At 42.4% G+C, this 23,564-nt stretch overlaps 1 protein-coding gene across 6 annotated transcripts in view; it reads right to left on the reverse strand.

Moving 5' to 3' along the window:
• Nucleotides 1-23,564, reverse strand: part of nacc1b (nucleus accumbens associated 1, BEN and BTB (POZ) domain containing b) — a 34,125-nt gene that overhangs the window by 1,160 nt on the left and 9,401 nt on the right. For 5 of the 6 annotated variants that reach the window (XM_049571572.1, XM_049571570.1, XM_049571573.1 and 2 more), the window contains 7 exons: nt 17,911-18,061; nt 15,803-16,045; nt 13,272-13,493; nt 9,169-9,646; nt 6,534-6,831; nt 6,141-6,238; nt 1-5,937 (listed from right to left, as the gene is read on the reverse strand). The exon at nt 1-5,937 is cut by the window's left edge and continues 1,160 nt beyond it. In XM_049571572.1, coding sequence (XP_049427529.1) covers nt 5,603-5,937; nt 6,141-6,238; nt 6,534-6,831; nt 9,169-9,646; nt 13,272-13,493; nt 15,803-16,045; nt 17,911-18,036 — 1,800 coding nt within the window. In that variant the 5' untranslated portion in view covers nt 18,037-18,061 and the 3' untranslated portion in view covers nt 1-5,602. The remainder of the gene's footprint in view (nt 5,938-6,140; nt 6,239-6,533; nt 6,832-9,168; nt 9,647-13,271; nt 13,494-15,802; nt 16,046-17,910; nt 18,062-23,564) is intronic. The other variant, XM_049571574.1, reaches the window with a different exon arrangement.

A 23,564-nucleotide genomic window follows, 5' to 3' on the forward strand; every position in this document is an offset into this window, starting at 1 on the left:
GATGACACCTCTGACACTCAAGGCATTCTGCTGCCCCCTACAGTCCAAACGTCACACTTCATTTCAAAAGTAATATGGGAATATCTGCAGACTGAAACACGCTTCATGTGACCACCAGTTATCACAGGTGTTGTCTAATCCACCGAATCTGACAGACAAACTTCAGGACAACAAACCAAACCAGCCCGCCTCTGGTTACTGGCGTCCACATCCGAAGGCCAGTCTTCACAATAACACGACAGTACCGCGACGCAGGATACGGGTCTGCTTTTTGTAAATTCCAAAATGTCTCCAAACTTGTAAACAAATCACTTTTTCCAAACTTTAAAGCATCACTCACGACCTTCACAGGAACTAAGTCTGTTTCCAATCTTATCGTTTTTGCCAAGATGCTGTCACACTCGGGGCTCCAGAGCAAAACTTTCTCTGTCATCTAGTGCCACTTCATATTTTCTGTGTTTCCATCAGACAAAAAAAACAGCATTTAATAAAAGACCTTTGGGAGATAAATCCATTTTTAATATACTTGCTTAAACGGAAACAGAGCTTCTTAATTTATGGTCATTTAAATTACGCTGGATTACTATGAGAAACTAACTTATCTGTTGCTGTGATGTAGCCAATAGTGACTCAGCGCCATCAATAATATATTTAAAGACCAGCTGAGCACATAAAATCGAGTTCCAGCATTATAAAATTAGAGAGATAATTAGATAATCCCTCATACAGGAGGGACCTGATCTGACAAGTTAGGAGATTTCACAATGGTCATCATCTGCTCTGGTCTCAGTCTCAACTTGTCCACACTTTGACAGAACAAGTGCACACAAACAGGAAGTTAATTCACTTTGTTGTGAGGAAATAAATCGCCTTTTGTGGCCTGGATGTAATTAACACAAAGCAGTCTAATGCAGCCCCGACACCTAAAAAAAGGATTTGAAATTTGTTTGAATCTGCCACCAATTATGTGGGAGACATGGAGAAAGTTTTACCCTACTCTCTGTGTTAAATTCTAAGATATAAACGAATGCACTGCACATAGTAATGGCTGTAATGGTTTGTGTATTCATGCCAAACCATCACGGTACAGAAGTCATGGTTCAGTTCCTACAGATGCACACGGATAACACAATGTCAATTAATGCACATATAGCTGAAACACACTTCATGAGCGGGAGTTTCATCCTATAACTTTAAGCTGTACGCAGGTGGCAACATATGCTACTGAGATTAGCGAAACAAGAGGACTGAAGTGTGAATCAGTCACACTTTGGCGAGCGCAAATAAAACACCAGAGCTTGAGGACCAGCTTGTGGGTTCCCGTGCAGCTACAACAGCAACGGAGAGGGAGTTGTGTATAAGACAAGGATGATGTGTTGCAGTTGCTCCACACGTCCAACATGCTACATGTAGCGCTAATTCGACAGCATCACCAACATGGAATGGGTGCCGTTCTAGTTTGCGCGCCTATTAGTGAAGCATTCTGAGCTTTTTAACCAAAAATAAATTGGTTCTAGTCTTCTATGTATTCTTGTCATTAATAGTTGGTCCATGCTTATTTTTGGACAAGAACAAATGGCTGTAATAACTGAACGAAAGCTCACAGGTGATCAGCGAGATCTGCCATCTTGCTACTACTGTTTACTCCAACTGTGCATTGTGGAACACCCTCTGATGATGATGCTTGATTACAATGGTTTCATTCAAAAATGGGGGAAGTGCAGGCTGGGTCGCTAGACAGCACCAAGGCTCTGAGAGTCCTGATCAGGACCGGTTCAAGAACCAGAGCTAATTTGGTGGAAAAGGGATAACAGATGTGTTGGTGACTGGGACGAGGAAAAAACATAACTCCAACTCCTTAAGATGCAAAAGCAGAACAGGATAAAACAATTACTGGAGCGGTTGGCATTTAGATTGGCTGATTGCCCAGACAGAAATAACTGTTACACTCCTCCTAATGCACAAGTTTTATTTTTATTATTCTATTTATTTTGTATTGTCAATTTCACATCATAAGAGATGCTTTCAGTTTTATAGCCTCTTGAGACCTGCTGCCTTTTGGGAAAGTGTCTGTAAAGTGTAACACGTAAGTGCATGAAAATCTTTATGGTGAAAACAGTTGAGTGATGTTGCAGACGGGCAAAATGTTACTCCAGTCCCCAGCAAGAGGAGTCTGTCTTTTTGACATGTCCAATACTGTCTAATTAACATAAATGAAGAGAAATGGATCTTTATACATTTGTTTCTTTCCCCTGTACCGAACTCGCACTGAACCGTGACTCCTAAACAGGCGTGTGAACTGAGCTGTGATTTCGGCGCACCTCTAGCACACAGTAATCTGCTCAACACACACAACACAGTACATGCACTTACAGCTGGTTAGCTTTGCTTCCCTACTATTCACACTGCTGCTTTTATTGCACAGTGCCAAACAGACAGATGTGTCAGGTCTGCCAGAAGAAAGAGCGCCTTTACATTGATTGTCTGAGAGAGATTTTATGATTAAAAGCCTGAAACTGGGGTCAAAACTGAGACTGTAATCTGGTGTAACAAGGTTCTGAATATCCATTTAAAACACCACAATGGCACCGAGGAGCAAAATATCAGTGGCACTAAATCAAAAACTTCACCTGGAGCCCCTGTATTCAACTTCAGACTGAACAAGAGCAAAAAGCCCTCTTCAGGGTTTAGCTGATGACTGTATTCAGCTGCATTGTGGAATTTGGAGGTCAATTTTTCTAAAGAGAAAAGATCTCGCTCTGTATTCTTGTTATAGTTTCTGAAAGCTACCATTCAGCCACTTAAGTATCAAAGGCGCATATGACTGCAATATTCGCTTTCAGGGTTGTTTCTATGCCGACATTCTTCTGTGATTTCCATTATTTAGCAGCTTTCTGTTTATAATTCAGAGTATCGCACATGACATAAAGCTGGGAAATTAACTGTCAAAGCAACAACAAAACTTTCCACCAGCGCAGCAACAGTTTACCTTTCCCATGATGCGGCCTCATTAAAATAAATTTAAGGTGAATGCTCACATGTGACGAACAACAAACAGCCTCTCAGCTCTGCTTCAGTGTAATTCCCCTTTAATTCCCATGCTGCTCTGGTGTACTGTAGCTGATGCGGCTGACAGCGCCCAAATGCGTATTAGCCTGCGTGTGTGTGAGTGTGTGTGCTCACCGCAGTGATGGGTGAATGAATCGACCAAGCGTGTGTGAAAACACACCGTCTGGCCTCTCTCTCTCTGCTGCAGCACACACACACAAAACAGCGTGGCCGCTCAAACACACACCTACACATTACACACACGGAGCTGTATTCCTTGCAATGTACCAATGCCTGAATTAGCACCTTTGTCCATGCCAGGCGAGCACGCATCCAGGCAGCAGAGCCCGAGGAAACTTGTTCTGTTAACTGGCATGGCTGCGAATATTTGGAGGGAAAACAATTTAAACACGAGCTGAAAACAAAAGAACATTGCTGCTGAATCCTCACACACACTCCACAAACACACACACACACACACACACACACACACACACACGACACGTTCCTAAGCTCACGGGCAGAAACTCGCTTTTGGATATTTCTTGACTTTCCTTCAGACGTTTTTTCTTAAAAAAAAAGAAAAAAAAAGGGTGATAACCAGAGATATAAATTGGATTTCAGCTTCTATTTTTTCTCTTTTTTTTGTTGCTTTTTTAAATAAAACCGCCTCTCGTCTCTCTCTGATACGTACAAAAACGTAGCTCGATTGTAATCATACCGCAGGAAATAACACAGTGCATTTATCACGCGCAAACTCTTTGACAATCATCGGTAACAAGTTTCCTCTCCCTCGGGAGGCTCGGCAAAAATCACACACATAAAAGGAAAAATTAAGAATTTAAACACAAAAACAAGAAAACTAAAATTGTCTTTTCATAAGGCCACATCCACACTAATACGTTTTTAATTTAAAACAGCTTTTCAAAATGAAAAAGATCTCTGTACTCACGAGGGTTTTAGCACCATTTTAGAAATAATCTCCGCTCATACTATCACGCCTGGAAACGCGAATCGCAGGACTATTTACGTACACTTGGCAAGTGTGTGCCAATGTAAACAGGAAGCAGATTGTGTACAGCTGGTTGCTTAGTTACAGTAAATAATACGGAGATGGCAACCTGGTTGTCGAGCCATTTCTTTGCTTGGATCAACAACCAGGTGGAACTGTTGCTGAAAATAACGTGAGTATAAGGCTGTCAAGGCGGTAGAAAACAGATTGGGAAGCGTTGTGAAGCAAATATGGCGGTACCAGGAGCATTATCCATCGCTGGAGGATGCCTGGCAGCGGCAAAAGAGCAACGTTACCCACACATGAAGGATGAAATCACAAAAGTATGTAGAATTAGCTATAAATTTTTTGGATTGACACCTTGTGACCGATAAGACCCAATCCTTTTTAAAGTCTCAGTTTCCTCATGTCAAGACTACAACCCATCCCCGGGGTTTTCAAACGTTAACGGGGGCAGCAGTGTTTTCAAAGCTCACCGTTTTAGGGAAGCCAAAGAGTAGTGTGGACGCCAGGCGTAAACGTAGCAACAGTCATGTGTTTTAACACAAAAGCATATTATTGTGGATGTAGTCTACGGGTCAAAAAACAAGGGGAAGTTCAGGCAAAAAGGTTTTTAGTCAATCAAATATTAGTTTTTTCCCGTCTCCCGCCACACTGTCAGTCAGAACTCCCCAGCAGCTCTCTAAAAGGCTGGCAGGTCAGTTTCCCAGCATGCTCGGCTGGGGTTGAAGAGCAGGGTTTGTGGGGTCGGGCGGAGGTCGGGGAGATCATAAACCATGCCAATATACATATTAATATTCATTTCAACCCCTGACCTCATCAATCCCACGCTCTCCGAGAAGCTTTCATCTGGCATCCAGATGAAATAAAGCAAAAACAGACAAAGAAAAAAAAAAATTAAAAAAAGGGCTCTGTACAAACTCACTCGACCTCCACTGACTTACAACGCTGCGGTTCGGATGCTTCGCCACGCATACATTCAATATCAAAAACAACAGTGTTACCGGAGTTTGGGGAAGGAAATACCACGTTCTCCAAACAGGATTACCCCCCCACCCCCCACCCCCCACCCCCCAGGGAATGTCTGTGATTGATTATGGTAAGAAACGGGCCTTAGTGACAGTACACACTTTAGAAAACATAAAAAATAAAGGCTGAAACAATCAGGTTCTGAAAGGTTGCAGAGGAGTGAGGAGGTGTGTGTGGGGGGGTATGACCTCCTCCCTCTGCTACCTTTCTCTCCATCTTTTCATCTCTCTCCACCAGAAAAGGAAGGAGGAACAACCCAAAGTGAGGCATTCTGGGCCGTCGAGAGAGACAGAAACATGGACAAACGAAGGAGGGAAAGCAGAACAAACTGACTAGAAGAGGTGTAAAAGAAGAAAGAGACCCCCCAAACACACGGCGGCGAGGGGAGGAGTGACAACTGTCATCACGACCAAAGCGGCCACCGTTCTCTACTCATCGCCCCCAGAGAAATGCCATCCCTCCCTCCATCAAATCTGTCCATCTGTCCACTCATCTATCTGTCCGTTCACTCACTCAAAACAAAGTGCTGCCGTCTCCTCCCGCCCCCTGGAGGGTGTCTGGTTGCGTGGCTCCACCTCCCGCTTCATTGTGGTTGGCGGCCGCAGCCGCTGCCGCCGCCACCACTTCCAGGGAGGCAGGGTCGAAGCCTTGCTCCGCCCCCAGCGCGTCGGCCTCCATCTTCACGCTGTCGGCCAGGAAGGCGGAGTAGGCGTCGCTGTCGGCCATCAGCAGTTTGAGCTTGGGGATCCAGCTCTTGCGGACGACGCGGCGCGCGTTGGTGCACATGTCGGCTGCGATGGCGTTCATCTCACTCTCCTTGAAGCTTGGCGCAAAGTTCTGGCAGTAAACTGGAGAAAAGAGAAGAGGTGAAAAATGGAAAAAGAGGAAGAAAGAAACCACAAGGCAAACACTAAATGAATGGACGGCGAGGAGTCTTAAAATTCCAAAGCTGTAAAGATCAACTCTGCAGCAGGCTGCTCCAAACTCTGACTGAGATGTAACTGACAGTATTTATGGTGTCAAAAACTGTGTGTGTCTCTGTATGACTCACATTTGACAGCATGCAGCACTCTGTTGTCCAGGGGTTTACGACTGGGGTCGTTGGTTGAAGAGCGGATGCCAGTTCCACAGCTGTTAGCCAGAGTGCTCCTGAGCAAGGCAAAAACAAAAACAGATGATGTACAGAACACATTAAATAACCATTAAATCAGTTTAAAGGAAACTAAAAGATGAGCTTCAAAAACTAAATTTCCTGACCTCAGTGAGTTGATGAAAAATTGACTCAAAGCCAAAAGTGGATTGACTCCAGTTGAAGTCTAGTTCACAGCCTGCAGTCTATCATTTGCTGCAGCTTATACAAACACACACACACACACACACACACACACACACAAACAAACTGACAAACCAAACACATGGCAGGTAAAGCATGTTGACCACTGACCTGTCAAAAAACGCGGCCAGCAGGCGTCTGAGCAGCACTTTGTGGCGGGTGCCGGCACTGACGTGGCAGTTCATGAGCTGGGCGCGGGAGATGTACACGGAGGTGCCGCTCACCAGCTCCAGCTTCTCGGCCGGGTCGCCCTCCTCGTACATCTTCGGGTGGCAGCGGTTCCCGATCTGGCTGATGAGCTCGGCGGGCAGCGACGCCAAGTCCTGCCTGGACCGTGCCCCCCTGCCGCCTCGCCCGCCGCCTGAGTCTGGAGCCAAGTCAGGGAGGGCCTCTACCCGCTCCCCGACCACTGAGGAGGGAGGATGATGTGTTGTTAGCAGTTTTTTACTTACATTTAGGGCTGGGTGTCATTTCAAAAAGATATTTTTTGGGGTTTCTTGCTTTTACTTGATAGGACAGCTGTAGTGTGAAAGAGGCAAAGAGAGGGCGAATGACATGCAGCAAAGGGCCGTGGGTTGGAATTGATCCTGCGGTCACTGCAGCAAGGACGCAGCCTTTGTATATGGGGTGCCTGCTCTACCAGGTGCCCTGTCTGCCTCACCCCGTCATTTCAAATTTGACTATTCTAGTGCCAGAGTCTCAGAGCAGATACAAAAGCCTGCTTATTGGGATATTAACTTTTTTTCCCTACAAAACAAAAGGAAAAGAGCAGTCACATAAAAACACTAAGGACGTAAAAACATTTCAGTTTTGCTGCTCAAATTAAATTATTGAAATGAATATGTGTGCTAATGACAAAAATACTGACTGTAGGGCTCTAACCGTAACCCCTGTCTGCGGCTTTTTGACCGAGTCAACATGCTGAACCCGTGTTGGGCTGCTGTAGACCCTCAGTCAGTGGAATTACTCTCAGTGGAGGTTCAGCTTAGGGCACGAAATGGACGCGAGGTAGGCAAACAAACAGCTGAAGTCAAGAGGATGTGAGATCAAAACAAAGGTGTTATATTAGGTGAGATTATTGTTTCTAGTCACTGAGCAGCAGAAACAGATTGTGATTGTGTAAGTGTTTGTTGACACCCGGGCTTTGTCGTTAACGTGCTAACTGGCTAATGAGCGTCTTAAATCCGTCCTGCTGGTTTCTAAGTTCCCCTTTTTTGGATGAGTACAGGCTACCACTTGCACTGTCATGCAGGTACAGAGTGTACATACTTGTTGGTCTTTGGTTGTAGTCTTTGCTGTGTATTCAAGTCAAACTTTCTGGCTGAGACACAGGCAACATCAGGTGACACAACAGTCGGCCTTTATTGACACTAGTTCTTTGATTTGTGCCTCCACCAACCAGTCGAGTTAAAGTTTAAATCCATGTTTCCAGACTCGTATAACATATGCACTGAGGACTTAAAGGAAAAGTATTAAGTGTGTTTTTCAGTACAATTAAAGTTATCACTAAATGAATATGTACGTTTCTAGTGAATGAGTTCCAGTGAGAAACATTCTGTCTTCACTTAGAGACTATTTGTGAACACCCAATATTCGTGTCACCAATTCAGTATCTGACCAAATGTCTCCCCTTCTGTTCCTGAGATATGGCGTTGAATAATGGCACAGAAAAGTGTTTTTGTAGAACATTATGATGTCACAGTGATGCTGACCTTTGACCTTTCGGTTATAAAATGCCATCTCTTCTGTGTGTGTGTGTGTGTGTGTGTGTGTGTGTGTGTGTGTGTGTGTGTGAGACATCTGTGTGTAATTATGTCATCATTAGCATATGAATTCTTGTGTGAGGTCAAAGTGACCTTGAAATTTGACCACCAGACTCTAATCACTTCATCCTCCAGTCCAAGTGGACATTGGTGCCAAATGTAAAGATATTCCCCAGAAGGCGCTCCCGAGATTCACGAGACGTTCTAGACATACGGACAACCCGAAAACATAATGCCTCCGGCTGTGGCTGGCGCAGACATGAAAAAACCCTCGGTGCTCTAATTTTAACCATTATATAAGTGAGATAATTCACAAGTGTATGTTGAAAGGATTGTAGCACAGAGGAGATCACACTCCACTTTGCATCGGGCGCTTCTTTGCCTCCATTCATGCATTAAAACCATTAAGTGCACTTTGTAAAGTGTTTTTAATCTTACTTTACTCGGTTGAAATTAGAGAATATAACTCAAACTCTCTGGTGATTCAGTTCTAGGTCACTGGAGACATGTGGACTAATGTCCTGAGCAACTTGTTTCCCCATATATTTTAAATCCATCCAGGACCTTCGACTTAAAAAGCCCCTTTGACCCTTGACCTCCTGTTGTTGATGCTGTTTGGCTGCTTTAAAGCTCATTTCTCGCTCATTTTAAATAATCTTTGGTTTGCATAACCATCAGCGCTCTGAATATTTAACACCAAACAACCATCTGATCGTCCTTTTGATTAAATAAACTATCAACAATTCATAAGCTTTAGGCAGCATCCACACCACTTCCACTGGTTTCTGTGTTTTGAACCTTTCATTCTCCTCAACATCCTGAGAAGTTTGGATAAACAATCCTTACGGGACTGGTGCTTATAAACACTCCACAGTGAGAGTTACACATCACAAGACAAAAACTTTACATTTACATGAAACACAGTAACCGTGAAGTGAACTCACACTCTGAGTCAGATGTGTTCACCTGCTGTGGGAGCTTACCTGCCGCTCCAGCGTTCAGCATGCTGTACATGGTGTACATGTTGCAGATCTGTCTGTACTGCTCTTCGGCGCTCTCGTCCGCCACGTCGTCCTCTTCCTCGTCGTCATGGTAACTGATTGGAGAGTCGCTGGTGTACATGCTCAGTGTGCCCGGGCTGGTGCCTTCGGGGGTGCCGCCGTTGTTGTTGTTGTTGTTGTTGTGGTTACTGTTGAGTCCGGCTCCTCCCATTGAAGTGGGAACGCTGGCACCGCTGCCGCCGCCCACCATGGCAGCATTGGCTGCAGGTCCGCGCCCAGAGGCATCCTGGGTGGCGTTGTTGGAGGAAGAGGACGAAGAGGAGGAGGAAGAGTAGCGTGCGGCCTTCCTCATTCCACCACCCCCACCCCCTCCGGACCCACCTCCGCTGTCACGGTTGCCCCCTTCCCACAGCCGCTTGGCCACGGGGGTGCAGACCACCGAGTAGGGAGAGCCCTCCTGCTGAGGAGAGAGAGACGCCGCTTATTCATCTTTATTGCTTTAAAAAAAAAAAAAAAAAAAAAAAAAAAACAATCAACGAACATAAACCAACTATTTTGTTTTTCCCACATAAAGAGTAACTCTGAAAAGGGTCTGGAGGCAGATCTATTCTTTCTCACTGAGAAATTGTGGATCTGTCCTTTGCCTGGCCCACCACCACTGCTTGCTGCACATTTGGCTGTCAGCTTTCTCCAGTGCTTCTTGCGCCAGGTTGACCAGTGAAAGAGCAGTACACACCAAGACGACTAGTGTTAGCATTAGATCAGTGGTTCCCAACTGGTCCAACCACGGGGTCCAGATTGCTCTTTAGCCATTAGTTTAAGGTCCATGAAGTTTAATACATTCAAGGTCATACTTGTGTTTGGCCATGTCGTCAAACTAGTTTGCTGTGTTTGTCACATAGCTGTCAATTAGTCACTCACTCTGCAGCAGGAAACAGCACTTCAAAGTAAAAGCTTTGTGCACCAAAATCAGCGATTAGCTTAGATTAAGTAGAGTTAATATTTTTTATTTGTTTATGTTGTTTGTTAGCTTGTTAGCATGTGGGCTAACTGGAGGTGGCTGACGCAGCATTAGTGTATGTCAAACACACAATAATATCTGCTACAATAAGTTTGTTAGGTTTTATTTTTTGGTAGATAGTGGGAGGAAGCTCCATGGTCCAGATTACATCCAAAAACTGCACACTGCACCATGTTTGCTGTCAAAACTTTCACTTTGCTAATGCTAACTTTGCTCTCTGTACTAACGTCTCTGCTTTGTGCTGGAGAGTTTAGGTTCCTCTGCAGTGTGGTGTCAAAGTCATAACCCCATCAATATGGGTTTCCCATGTGATTGGCGTCCATATTATAAAACTTTAGTGCTAAATTAGTGCATGTATGCAGGATTTTTAAACGTGGGAACACCTGCTAAATATAGCCGATAGACTCTGTTCCCATTGCCAGAGTCCAACGAAGATATTCTGGTGGTTACTTTTCGGTCCCTATTTTAAACTCAATGCCAACTACATATCACTCCAATCCTGTCCTCCTTGCACTGGCTTCCAGTAGAATTCCGAATCAACTTAGAGCAACAAGTATTGCTCCTGACTTTTAAAGCCCTACATGGTCTAGCCCCTGCGTACATCACAGACCTCCTTCAACCTCACACTCCTTGTCGCACTCTAAATCCTCGGATCAGTTCCTACTGTCAATTCCACGTACTCGTTTTGTCACTTGTGGAGACCGAGCTTTCCAAGCGGTTGCTCCCAAACTTTGGAATGCCCTCCCCTTTTCGTTGCGATCCGCAGCGTCATGTGACACTTTTAAAAAACAACTGAAAACACTGCTCTTTTGCAAGGCCTTTGGTTAACTAACTCCTTTTACCCCATCAATCTCTTACTATTTTTCTTTTATCTAATGTTTTATTTACATTTTACACTTTGCAGACACCTTGTCTTTTGCCTTGCTTTGTTTTTAATGCTTTGTTTTGTGCTTTGTTTTTAATGTTGTGTTATATTGTTGTACTTGCTTTGTCTACTGGAAAGCACTTTGTGATCTAGTATCTGTGAAAGGTGCTATATAAATAAACTTTACTTACTTACTTACTTACATTTGGATGGAAACGGATGGTATTTTGCAGCAGCCTGTCATTGCATCTCACCGTTAGGGGCTAAAGTTAGCGTGTCCAACCTGGTGCTGTATTTCCATCGCTGCCAATTAGCACTGAAGCTGATAAATACCTCTGGCTACTTCAGAGTCATTTGACCCAGGTGTGAATGCCGATTGTAGCTTTCACATTAAATATAAAAGCCAGATGTTGGTGCCTAATCTAGCTTGTGTCGCGTTCCTTTGAATCTTAGATTTTTGGGAAGTGCACAGACATCGCCCCCTTCAGTAGAAGAATGTGGAAAACACCTCTCTAGTGACAAACTTTGCACAGATACAAGTCAGTACAGCCAAGGTCATTCATTTTAGGGGTCATAAACATAAGAAAAAAACATTTTTAAGTGGATGGGGACTTAAAATGAGAAAGCAGCCAATTTAAAAACAAGGCTGACATTTAATGCAAACTTTTAATGCCAAACAGTTTACACTGGCTGCTACAGATACATTTCAGTAAGAAGGAAAATGGATTGAGATTCGATACTCAGCTGCACTTGCTAAGCGCCACATGGTAGTTACATTAGTCTTTGGCAAATAAATCCACAAACCTCTCCCACTTCACTGGTTGCTGAAATGTCAAATAAAATTTATAAGATTCTCTTATGCAAGTCTGTAACTGTGAGCAAACCTCAGCGTGCCTCTAATGCTGACTGCAAGAAAAGGCTGGTGCCTACATTAACACAAATCAGCGTCACAAAACGATGAAGAACATGCCGACTGCGTCTTTCCAAAGCCATTAACAGATTAAGCTGTATGTATGAATTTTGTCTGTGGAACTCGCATGTCTAGAGCAAAACTTTATGGTGATGATCACACTACTCTCACAGTGTAGCCTGTGCTGAAAGTGAGGACTGTAGCAGACACACTGATATGCAGATTTAGCACCCAACATCACATGGCAACTATTTTTGCCAGATGCTTTTCTCTGAATCAAATGACAAGAAACTGGTTTCTCCACTTTCTCTTTAAGCTGTATTTTAAGTAGCCTGACTCAACACTTCGACTTCTTTTTTTCTTTTTATAAAGATTTACAGTCCTCTATTCACTGTACAAGTGAGTGAGCAGGTTTCAACCTGAAACTAAATTTGAAACTTCCAGTGTATGTTTAATGAGTACACATGACACCACCATGAAAATGAAAATATGCTCTGTTTATATAGCCTGGGTTTTAGAAGGTAGGTGTCTTTAGTTTACCAGCTTTCAGCAGGTGAGCAAAAATCCAAATATGTATAATTTCTTGTCACTTTCTCTGCAATAAAAAGCTCACAAAATTAGGTAAATAAAAAAACACGGAAAATCCATTCTAGTGTTTGTATGAGGAGGTTTTATGTGACGATAAATGAAGTGAGACAAAGTGTTTACTACAGCTTGTGCTCCTTTAACACCCACAGCTCATTAATATGGATGGTAATATGAAAAAACACACACACCATGCTTGTGTCTTCATAGTAAGGCTCTTTGAGACCTTCAGTTAAAGCTCTTACAAAGCAGCTGCACACAATTTAAATGACAACCTTTGACATCTGAAATGATTTATTTCTTTGCTTGAAAAACTTTGTGAAATCGTCTTTGCCATATTTCAGAAATAACCTTCAGGTTATAATTTGTCCAAAAGTATAGATATATGGTGTTTTTCAAATAAGCTTTTCAGCCGCCATAACAACAAGCAGATTAATTTTTTTTGTAGCTGGAGCTACTTGGAGCGAGCTTTCCTTGAAAATCAAATCAAAGCCTTTTCAAATCCCAAACTCAAAGAGACACCTACTCATGATGCCCCCTTTTCAAATGACGTGAATACAGAATTATATTTTATTATTTTTACAGGCTATTTTACATAATTCACAATTTAAAAAAAAAAAAAAAAAAAAAAAAGCCTTAGATGTTGTTAATTACCTCATCAGTGCAACACTTTGCTTGTTTTAAGATGATCAGAAACAGCCTACCTGCTGCGGCTGTGGGGTGGGCTGAGGTGTGGAGGCCGTCTGTTCTGTCTTCACCTTAGACACCAGTGGGAGGGGCGTCAGGCAAGAGGCGGGTCTCCCCACGGCTGGGGCAACGACGCCGACTCCCCCACCTCCCATTGTTTGAGTGACGGGGCTCTGAGGCTCGGAGGGTGGGGTCTCCTCAGTGTGGAGACCCTGGGAGTCACAGCTTGGAGATGAGACCTGGAGGTGTGGCCACATAAATTTCATTAGTATCATAACTAGGGCTGTGACTCACGATTATTTTCATTATTGATTGATCTGCCTATTATTGTATCAATTAATCATTTAATCAACTAAATGTCAGAAAACAGTGAAACATGCGCTGTGTAATTTCCCAGAGCTCAATGTGACGTCTCCAAATGTTATGTTTCATCCGACCAACAGTCCAAACAGCCAAAGCTATTCAGGTTATTATCATGTGTGACAAAGAAGAGCATCAAGCTCTCACATTTAAAGGAACAGTGTATAAGATTTAGGGGCTTTAGTGGCATCTAGTGGTGAGAATTGAAAATTGCAACTAGCTGAAACGTTTTCTGTTCATTGTTCAGGGGGTTTTTACCAGGAGCCGAATTATCCGTTAAGGTGTCCTCCTCTCCAAAACAAATGGACCTTGTAATTTAAACTGTTAAAAACACTGAATAAAGCAGTTTCACGTTTATAAAATCTATGTTTTTCTGACCCTCTCGTCACGGATGGGCTGCTAACTAAGGTGGACGATGCGAAAACGTGAATGGCCCTATCTAGAGCCAATGTTTTGTTTGTCAATGATACCTATGTAGATATAAATGGCTCATTCTAAGGTAACAAAAACACAATGATTCTTATTTTCAGGTTATTATACACCGAAGAAAACATACTTATTATATTACATTTGTGCCAATATATCCTCCTAAATCCTACACACTGGACTAATGTTTGGCTTTTTTGCTTAAAAAATGATCATTATTCGATTATCAAAATATTGTTTGATTAAACTCATGTTGATCGACTTATCGTCGCGACCATAATGATTATTTATGACAATATATATATAATATGATGCCATGTAGGGCTGAAATGATTCCTCAAGAAACTTGAGTAACTTGATTACTGAAAATCATTGGTGCAAATTATCTGCATTGAAGCTTCATTTAATCTATAAAACAATATACAGAGCACTGTTTTTTGCACGGATGATTATTACTGTGGCACAATGTGCTTAAGCTGAAGTAGACATTTCAAAATGCATTCATGCACAAAACAGAAGATGTGATTTGATAGTGCATTTTGCAAAATGAAGAAAGAGGGAGAAAAGCAAGCAGCAAAGAGAAGAGTAAGGCCAGAGACATCAATACTTCAGCATCTAAACAAAAAGCATCCATTCCACAGAGCGGACCCAATACAAGGTTAACGTTAGCATTAACATTAGCTTCCCACCAGGCTGCCAGCGCCTGGAGCTCTCTGCTCATCTGCTGCCAAAAGTCCACCAGGTAACGCAAACCCCAGGTACCCCCACCAACAGATGAGCAGGGGAGAGCACAGAGAGCAGCTACCATTCATCTGCACACACTGCGGTGACACAGAGCTGTTTGAAAACAAGGTAAAGCCATCACGTACGATATCACCATCCAAAATCTAAGTCGATATCTGGTCTGATATCATGATATGGCTTCAATATTGATACATTGCCCAGCCCTAAGATTGATTAATCAATGATGAAATAATTGTTAGTTGCAGACCTGGTTTATGTTCCTGAAATATGGTATCAAAAAAAAATAAAAAATAAAAAATCAGGCTTTGTTACTTGGTAACACAACGCTCTGTTATCATATCAACATTAGTAGTGAACATTCTGAAAAAGATACACTACCCAATCATAAATCAGATTTTTGCCCAGTAATATAAACGACAAGTATACAGTGCTTTGGTACAAAACTACTTTCACCAAACAACAAGCTGGACAGACTTTTAGCATCAAACACAAGTTCTCAATATTCCTCGCTGGCTTGCCAAAGTGGCTACTGGAGAAGCCAAACTCTACAAACACCACTATGTCTGATAACCAGTATTTCAAGACCAGTGAGCTCGTACCACATTAACTCTGTGTCTGGAGGTGTTAAGGGGTACTTTCAGGGAAATCAGTGTTCCTCATTAATATGTAGATTTATGCAGCAAGGCACTCCAAATCTAATCAGATCATCTGCTACTATAGAGAGTACCTGTAGTGTCAGTGTGATGTTTCAATTATTCTGGAGTCACGAGAACGTGTCCGCAAACACAGACACCCCTATGACAACAGAATGCCATGCATAATGTCACGCACACAACAGGTGCCGCGGTGGCAGCACATAAAACACCTATTTTATTCATGACTGGTTCATATGTAGCATGATTACAAGTTATTTAAAGGGTTCTTGTATGTATAGAAAAAATCCTGTGCACGTATAACCCTTTAGCCAATAGTTCTAAGCCTTATATTGTTGTTTATGAATGCTTCATCAGCAGGTTACCTTGAGGAAAAACTCTGTGCCTTTCTCCATGATCTGTTGGATCTGGAGAAAGCCAGCGGTGTACATGAGGAGGAACTGGTCTCCAACGTTCATGCTGAGGCGTCCTGTGTAGCAGAAGGCCAGGATCTGCTGGAAGCTCTGTGGCTGCACGGCCGGGGGCAGCTCCACCACCGAGCTCTTCCCTCCGGCATTGAACAGATCCCGGAAGTAGGAGCTGCTGGCTGCCAGCACCGCGCGGTGGGCCTGAGGGGTAAACAGCAGGGAGAGGCAAGTGTAAAAATATGTCGAGTCTGATTGAAATCCATGCACGGTGAATATCATGATCCATATCATGACACACAGCTGATCTGGTTCGAACTCACTTGTGTATGCAGTCAAGTATAAGGAGGTAGAAAGAAACCACCAACAACATGTAGAAGACTGGCTTCATCTCCATCATGTTTACAGTGACCCTACCTTGTGGAAAAAGATACTGATCATATCACACTGAAAAGGACTCATTTCCCCATTACAGTGCATTCTGACATACAGCCAAATTTCTAATTGTAGCCTTACAAATTGAAATAGAATTGAATGGAGGCAAAGCCAAAGATTTATTCCCCCCAGTGAGAGAGGTGGCCAGAGGGAGATCAGAAAATCTATTAGAAATTATTTAAAGCAGGACTGGCAGATTTTGACCTGGGTCATATTTCCCTGTCTCGCCAATTGATTCTGACCAAAAATCTTGTCAATATCTTCACTGTGGAGCTAATTACGCCTTACTGCAGCCCTCACAACCAGTCCTTCAGGCCCCATGAACAACTGGAAACATGAATACAAAATACCTTCCCAAGCATGTTGTTTTTAACACAGAAAGTGCACACTTTGGCAAGAAAAAAGTCTGCAAAGAATATGAAAATTGAAACTATTTATTTATAGTTTTGATTCTAACTCTACTTTGGCCACTCTTTTTGTCTTGTTTAAAAATAAAACCAATATGAGTAAAGATTTAAATATTATTTAGCTTTAAAGCTGCTTCCTCTTCTTAAACTACAAGTTTATATTTCACGATAATGCTATAGTAGATTATGCTAAATAATTGACACCCATGAGCTTGTTACTTAGCAGGCAAAATGACCAATAAGCCAGTGCCCCGGAAAAAATACTAATAATCGTTCTTTAGCCACCAATTACTCTACTGCAGGTAATGAGTGAGTTGAGTTAGGTGGAAGTTAAACTTCTGTGTCAAATCGGCGCAGACATGTGCCTCTCCAGAAATATAACTACTGTTTCCCTCAGTGGAAATTAAGCTTTTATTTATTTTAATTTCAGATAAGAAACCATACATTGTGAAGACAATAAAGCCTCCACAAAAATAGCATTTTAAGTCTTGTGTGTGATTTATCCTGGCTTCATATGAGCAGAGGAAATCTCCGCTTGTCACTAGGCTAATTTATACAATGTAAAATGCCATAGACTTGTGCTAATAACGTTAGCATGTTGTATTTGTTTGGAAAACGTGTTTAGTATAAGACAGTTGTTTTGTCGGTGAATCTTGTGAGCTGTAATACAGCTGAATTTTGTAACATTACCTTTGTTAAATGTTGCTGTTGTCCCTAGCTTAGATAGAGAGTAGATAGAGGTTTGCTAGCTGCTAGGCTAATTTATACAATGTAAAATGCCATAGGCTTGTGCTAAAAACAGTAGCATGTTGTATTTGTGGGGGAAATGTGTCCAGATAAAGACAAGTGTTTGTCTGTGAATGCTGCGGGTTATAGTGAAGCTGATTTGTGCACTTGTGTTTGAAATTGTTTCTATTAAGCCATGTTTAATGTGTGTTTTGAATCAACTAAACTGAACCGCACTTCACAGAAACCTCTGTCGCTGACTAGTGTTTGGAGGTGTTACTGCAGAGCGATAAAGACACACCACCGCACAAGCAGAAATGCTCACAATGGTGTGGGCCACATGAGTAGAATAGGGTGTACGGTCTGCCACACAAATATAAATCCCCCTTAAGTGGTCACACTGTGCAGTTCCTAGGTGAAGTTTCCGTGCAACACTGGCATAAGTTGCCATTTGTTAACATTGTTAACAGTTAAATTAACAGTTAAAAAAAACTTTGGGACCTTGAAGGCATGTCCCTTGACGACCACGGAGACATCACAGTAGAGGCCCTGCAGCCGCTGTTCGTTCAGACACTCCAGGATGTTGTTGCCAAAGTTAGGGATCGCCATCTGCAGCGTCTGAGCCATAACGCTCTGCCCAGCACCACAGGGTCTGCGGGAAACAGAAAAGTAGACGTTAGAGTACTGACCTTTCAGCACTGAAAGGTTACAGAGAGAGGAACGGATAGGATGTATGACAGACAAATCGAGAGAAGAGGGAGATATCTGGAGGGAGGGAGGGATACGCAGATCAGGGCTTGAAATACTTATTTTCTGTGTGCATGCACTGGTGCATGTAGTTTTAAAAATTACATGTAGCAATTGCTTTTTAACACCATTTTTTTACTGCACCATAGTCTTTCTTTTTCAAAAGAAATCTATTGTTGTCCGCTGCTTTATTTGCTTTTTTATGAGAGTTCCAATATGAGAAAATTGTGAACCTGTCCATCCTGGGAGAGCGATCCCTCCTCAGTTGCTCTTCCTAATTACCTAATTTTGTGAGATTTCTATTGCAATTGTATTGTTCCATTTTTTCATTGTTAAAGGTTTTTTTGGGGTGAAAAGTTGGTCCTTATCCACTGTGATGGTCCAAGGACAGAGGGTGACGCATGTTTTAAAGCCCCCTGTGATGTTGAGCTATTCAAATAAAATTGAAACTGAACTGAACTTTCATTTTACTTTTTCTAAAAAAACAACAACTGTACAGTAACATACCTTTTCATTTGTCAAGGATCCTGAAAGGATTACACTGACATTTTCTGCAAACCTCTGAAAAAGAAACATTTATTCATTTAATTTATGAGAGTTTAAAAATTAAGACATTTTGTGTCATCTGAGCAAATGTTCCCTGTTCAGTAGTTAAACTGCTTCAAAATGTACAAATTGTATAGGGATATTTTGATCAGAAATCCATTGCGCTTTCAGCAAAAATTATATGGAAACGGTTTTATCAAATTCGGGCTTATCTGGTGACATCACCTAATCAACAAGTTTATCAATGTCCAAGCAGCGGGTGGCCTGACCAGATTTTATACAGTGCTGCTGTTGTGCTGCACTGCTCTGTCTTCTCTGTCTGTGCCCTGTCAGTAGCCCTTTTTACACAGAAATCGTGCCATAGGGCCGCTACAAAGTGCTGTCTTTATGCCACCTTTGTGTTTTTACACAGAATCAAACAGCAGCAGCATCATGACGCTCCAGTGTGTAATTTTAGTCAACATGCTGGCATTGCGGAAGCAAAAGAAGCATGTCGTGTAACACAACAGCTTCAGCCTCTAGTGTGACATAAAACCTATGCGTTGCAGCAGTGCTTGATAAACAATACCAGTGGCATTACATGGTAATCACAACCATTTAGTTTCCCTGTTACATGGCGGCTGATCTCGTCCTCTGCTCGGAGGGCAAGGAGCATTGTTTTCCTACTTTGCAGACATTTTTGGCTGCGGTTCTTCTTCTCTGAGTTAGCCACCAACTGCTATCAGCTGCTTTTTAAATCTCCCAGCCCTTTTTAGACATCGTTTCTGCACCGTTACTACCTCCGATGCCGGCTTAAAGGTAAGACAACTGTGTCCACCCATTCCGCGATTGTACCTTTTATACAGGACAGTATAACTGCATGAAATTCCCATGTTGACAAGGCAGCGTGAAAGGGGCTAGTGTAAAGGCCCTGACACATCAACCTGATGGTTGGCCGTCAGTCAAAGTTGGGCAGTTGGTGAGCATCTGCTGCCCTGGTTGGTGCGTTGCGTACTGCACCATTGGCCATCGTTGGCGGTAGTTGGCCCTTTCCGCTGAATCAACACATCTTTCTGTTTCGGCACAGGAGAGCCCGTCGGCTCATAACATTGATTGGCAGTTCAGCCCAGAGTACGAGAAGAGAAAAGGAAGTGAGAAATTTAAATGAAGAGCTAAAGTCAAGAGTGTGTAGGTCAAAACAAACTTGTTACATGCAGTAAGAATTTTTTCTTGAGCCAGTAAGTGCTTTAGCAGATACATTTTGTAAAGGTGTGTGTTATTGTTCACTGGCATCCGGTAATATTGCTCTGTTCTTTGAACATTAGATTGTGTTGTTATTGTGTCCTCTTTTCGCACCTCGACATTATACTTTTTTTTTCATTGCAGTAGAAAATGGACACGTGGCATGAGAATGTGTGATAAGTGTTAATTGCGTGAGTCTCCCGATCAATGCGTGAGTCTGCAGCCCTGCACAACATATTCTCCGTACCTTGTAATGTGCACCGCTGCATATAGAGCTGACAATTACAGCTCAAATATGACGCACGTGGTAGTTCAAGCCCTGTAAGGAATGGTAGGGATACAGATGATTGAAGGGAAGGTGAGGATGAGCATGATGAACTGATAAATGTAAAGACATCAGATTGAGGAAGAGAGGACAAAATGAGGTAGCAGGTCAGGAAAAGAAGAAATAAAAGACTAATGACACAAGAATAACAGTAAAAAAAAAAAAGGAGGACAGGCAGATGTGCAAAGGGCAAGAAAGACAGAAATGAGGAGGAAAGAGACTTGAACTAAAGAAGTGAAATGTATGATGATTAATGAATTAAGTATTTGGTAAACAACTTAAATTCGAAACTCTAACTTCCAAATGAAAGAGAATTTTGGGCCACCAGCGATGGTTATATAAGCCATCTTTCTGTTTTTTTTTAACCTTGTTTCATTACATCTAATTCACAGTTAATAAACAGTTTGGTGGTTTTTGGCCTACTTTGTTATTTTCTCGTCGCTCCTTCTCAGTCAAAACACAGGCTCTTATATAACTCGTCTATTTCACTCATCTTTTTCACCATCCAACAAAGAAGCCTGTGATCAAAAGTGGAGGAACTGTCTAACTCGTGACAAAAAAATAAACAAGGAGTCTATCTCTGAAATCATTTTTTGTCTCAAGACTGAAGGCGTCACTTTTGACTGGACCCCTTATTTTCGTTTATAAATGCAAAATGCATGCACAGACCTACTGTAATTCTAGGTTAGATGAGGCAGAAGTAAACACATGAGAACAAAGGGTGAGTCGCTCATCTGCCGAAAACATACATTTAATACATAATCACGACCCCCATGTGATTGATGGTGTACACACTTAGTGGACACACAGTATTTGGACAGTAGCTGGTTCTGAGTTCTGTGATGTTGAGCCTCTAGCCTGGCTACAACCCAAAGCAAACCACTAATAGCACACAGTATGATAGTGATTAGCCTTGTTCCTCCACTGGGAGGAAGACTCGCAGACGAGACCTAGTAACCTAAACAGCAGGCTGCTACATCGCCTCCAGGTCTCCGCAGAAATGCTGGCGAGAACATACACTGATGCAGCAGCCAGGAGGTCACAGAGAGGGCAGGTCAACAGATATTTCAGCATTTTTAGAACTTTGATCGAGCACTCAACACTAATTCAAGGACTGTCTCAAGTCTCGCTGAACTGCGGCGTCAGACTAACTTCTTGCGATCAGCTTGTCTGGATGGTAAAAAGGCAAACTTCATGGCGATAAGAAAACCTTAATTAAATATCTCTTTAAAGTGGCAGTTCAACCAAAAATCAAAAATACATATTTTTCCTCTAACCTGTAGTGCTGTTAATCAGTATATTCTTTATGTGAGTTGCTGAGTGTTGGCGGTATCAGCTGTGGAGATGTCTGCCTTCTCTCCAATATAATGGAACTAAATGGCCCTGTGGCTTGTGGTGCTCAAAGTGCCAAAAAATGCATTTGACAACCTCAGCAACAATGTCTCTTTCATGAGCCAGTTACTCAAGATAATCCACAGACCCTGTTGTGAGCAGTTTAATGTGGGAACTATTTTCTTTCTACTGAGCTAAACCCGCCAAGCATATCAACGTAGAAAAGGTAGCGTGCATCTACTGATAGCTCACCTAGTACGACAAAGCAATCAAATGTTACAGCTGAGCCGAGGAAGACAGCATTAATGTTTACAACATGCACTATCATGATCACAGGCTTCTCATCAATGAAGAGATTCACGCTTCCGTCTGCGTGGTGATGTGGTTGTGAGGTTCGGTTTGGTAGGGTGATAGTTCCTTGAGGCCCTGACACCAAGCCAATGGTTGACTGTCGACGAGCGCCTGTCAACCTAGTTTTTGATGATGATGATTATGTTGAATCAGCGTTGGAGACGGCAGGGTCTGTTGGTAAATGAAATCACTCTAATTGGAAGTTCAACTCAGTACATGTGAAGAGAAAGGGAAGTGAGGAAAGTAAACAACCAGCTTATGTCAAGAAGGAGTGAGATCGAAACAAACTTGTTATAAAAGGTAAGATTGTTTTTTTTTTAGCCATTGAGCTCTTTAGGAGAACAGTTTGTGATTGTGTTATTCACTGCTATTTCATGTTACATAACCTTTTGTTCTTTCAGCATCGGGTTGTCTTGTTAATGTGCTAACTGACTAACTAGCGTCATGACGGTCTTTTGGTTTCCCTTTTTTGAATGACGAATACAGACTACCGTCATCTACTGGAAAAGAGTTCTTTCCTCTCACGCAGGCGCAGAACATATGTGCTGGCTGGCTGTCTGCTGTAGTCTTTGCAGTGTGTTCATGTTATTTTTTGGCCGAGACACAGGCGACGTGAGGCAACGCGGTAGTTGGCTTTTGACTGTGTAGTTGTCTGATGTGGGATTGGTGAGTCTGTCTCACAGCAAGGTTTGTGCATCTCGTCATTGCCATAGGCCTGTGGTCAATGCTAGAGACAGCATTGGGGAGCATCCAACCCAGGCGCTGCTGGACGTCTTCACCATCAGAGAGTAGCTGGGGACGGTCAACAGCATGACGAGATCTATAGCACACCTCCACATGCTGGCAGAGATCACCAGCTTTATGGCCTCAAAGGGAGTCAGACAGGAGGAGTTTGAGAGTATCGAGGAAGCTCTGCCTGAGACCAACGTCCACTACATGTACAAGTACAAGGCTTGTTTTGGTCAGTTTTTAATTTTAAGTTTTATCTTAAGTAACTGGGTTATGATTTCTGGAAAGAGACATTGCTGTTGAGTTTTACATTTATATTTTTAGCACTTTGAGCACCACAAGCCGAGTGCCATCTAGTTCCATTATACTGAAGAAGGCAGACATCTCTACAGTTGGATCTCCAACACTCGGCAACTCACACCCAAACAATCTCAACTGATGAACAAGTACGAGAAAAAAATTCTCTTCAAGTCTCGTTGGCTTCTTCAAGAATGGAAATTGTCTTTAATAGTGTAGTTTATTATTATTCAATGCCTGGGCCACAATAGACTGATGGTTCATGGGAGATTTTTAATGGTTCACTAAAGGGTCATTTGAAAAATGTATATAAATGAACATTTGTCAAACCATGCCTCAGTAAAATAGCTTCACTGCTGCCCACACATTTAAGAGTTCATGTTAAAGAACGATAATTTATTCATCCTTCAAGCTCTAGTCTACAGAAAAAAACAATCATCAGCTTCTGTATAAACACAGGAAGTTGCTTTACTGCTGCACCACTTGGGCTGCAACTACAGACTTTAATTATCAATTAATAAATCCATTATTCTATGACTGATTGCACAGTCAATGCCCAGTGCAACTTCCCTGAGTCCAGGGAGTCCACTGCCAAATGCTTACTTTG

The sequence above is a fragment of the Epinephelus fuscoguttatus genome, linkage group LG3 (genome assembly GCF_011397635.1).
Source record: "Epinephelus fuscoguttatus linkage group LG3, E.fuscoguttatus.final_Chr_v1".
In the NCBI taxonomy this organism is placed as follows: domain Eukaryota; kingdom Metazoa; phylum Chordata; class Actinopteri; order Perciformes; family Serranidae; genus Epinephelus; species Epinephelus fuscoguttatus.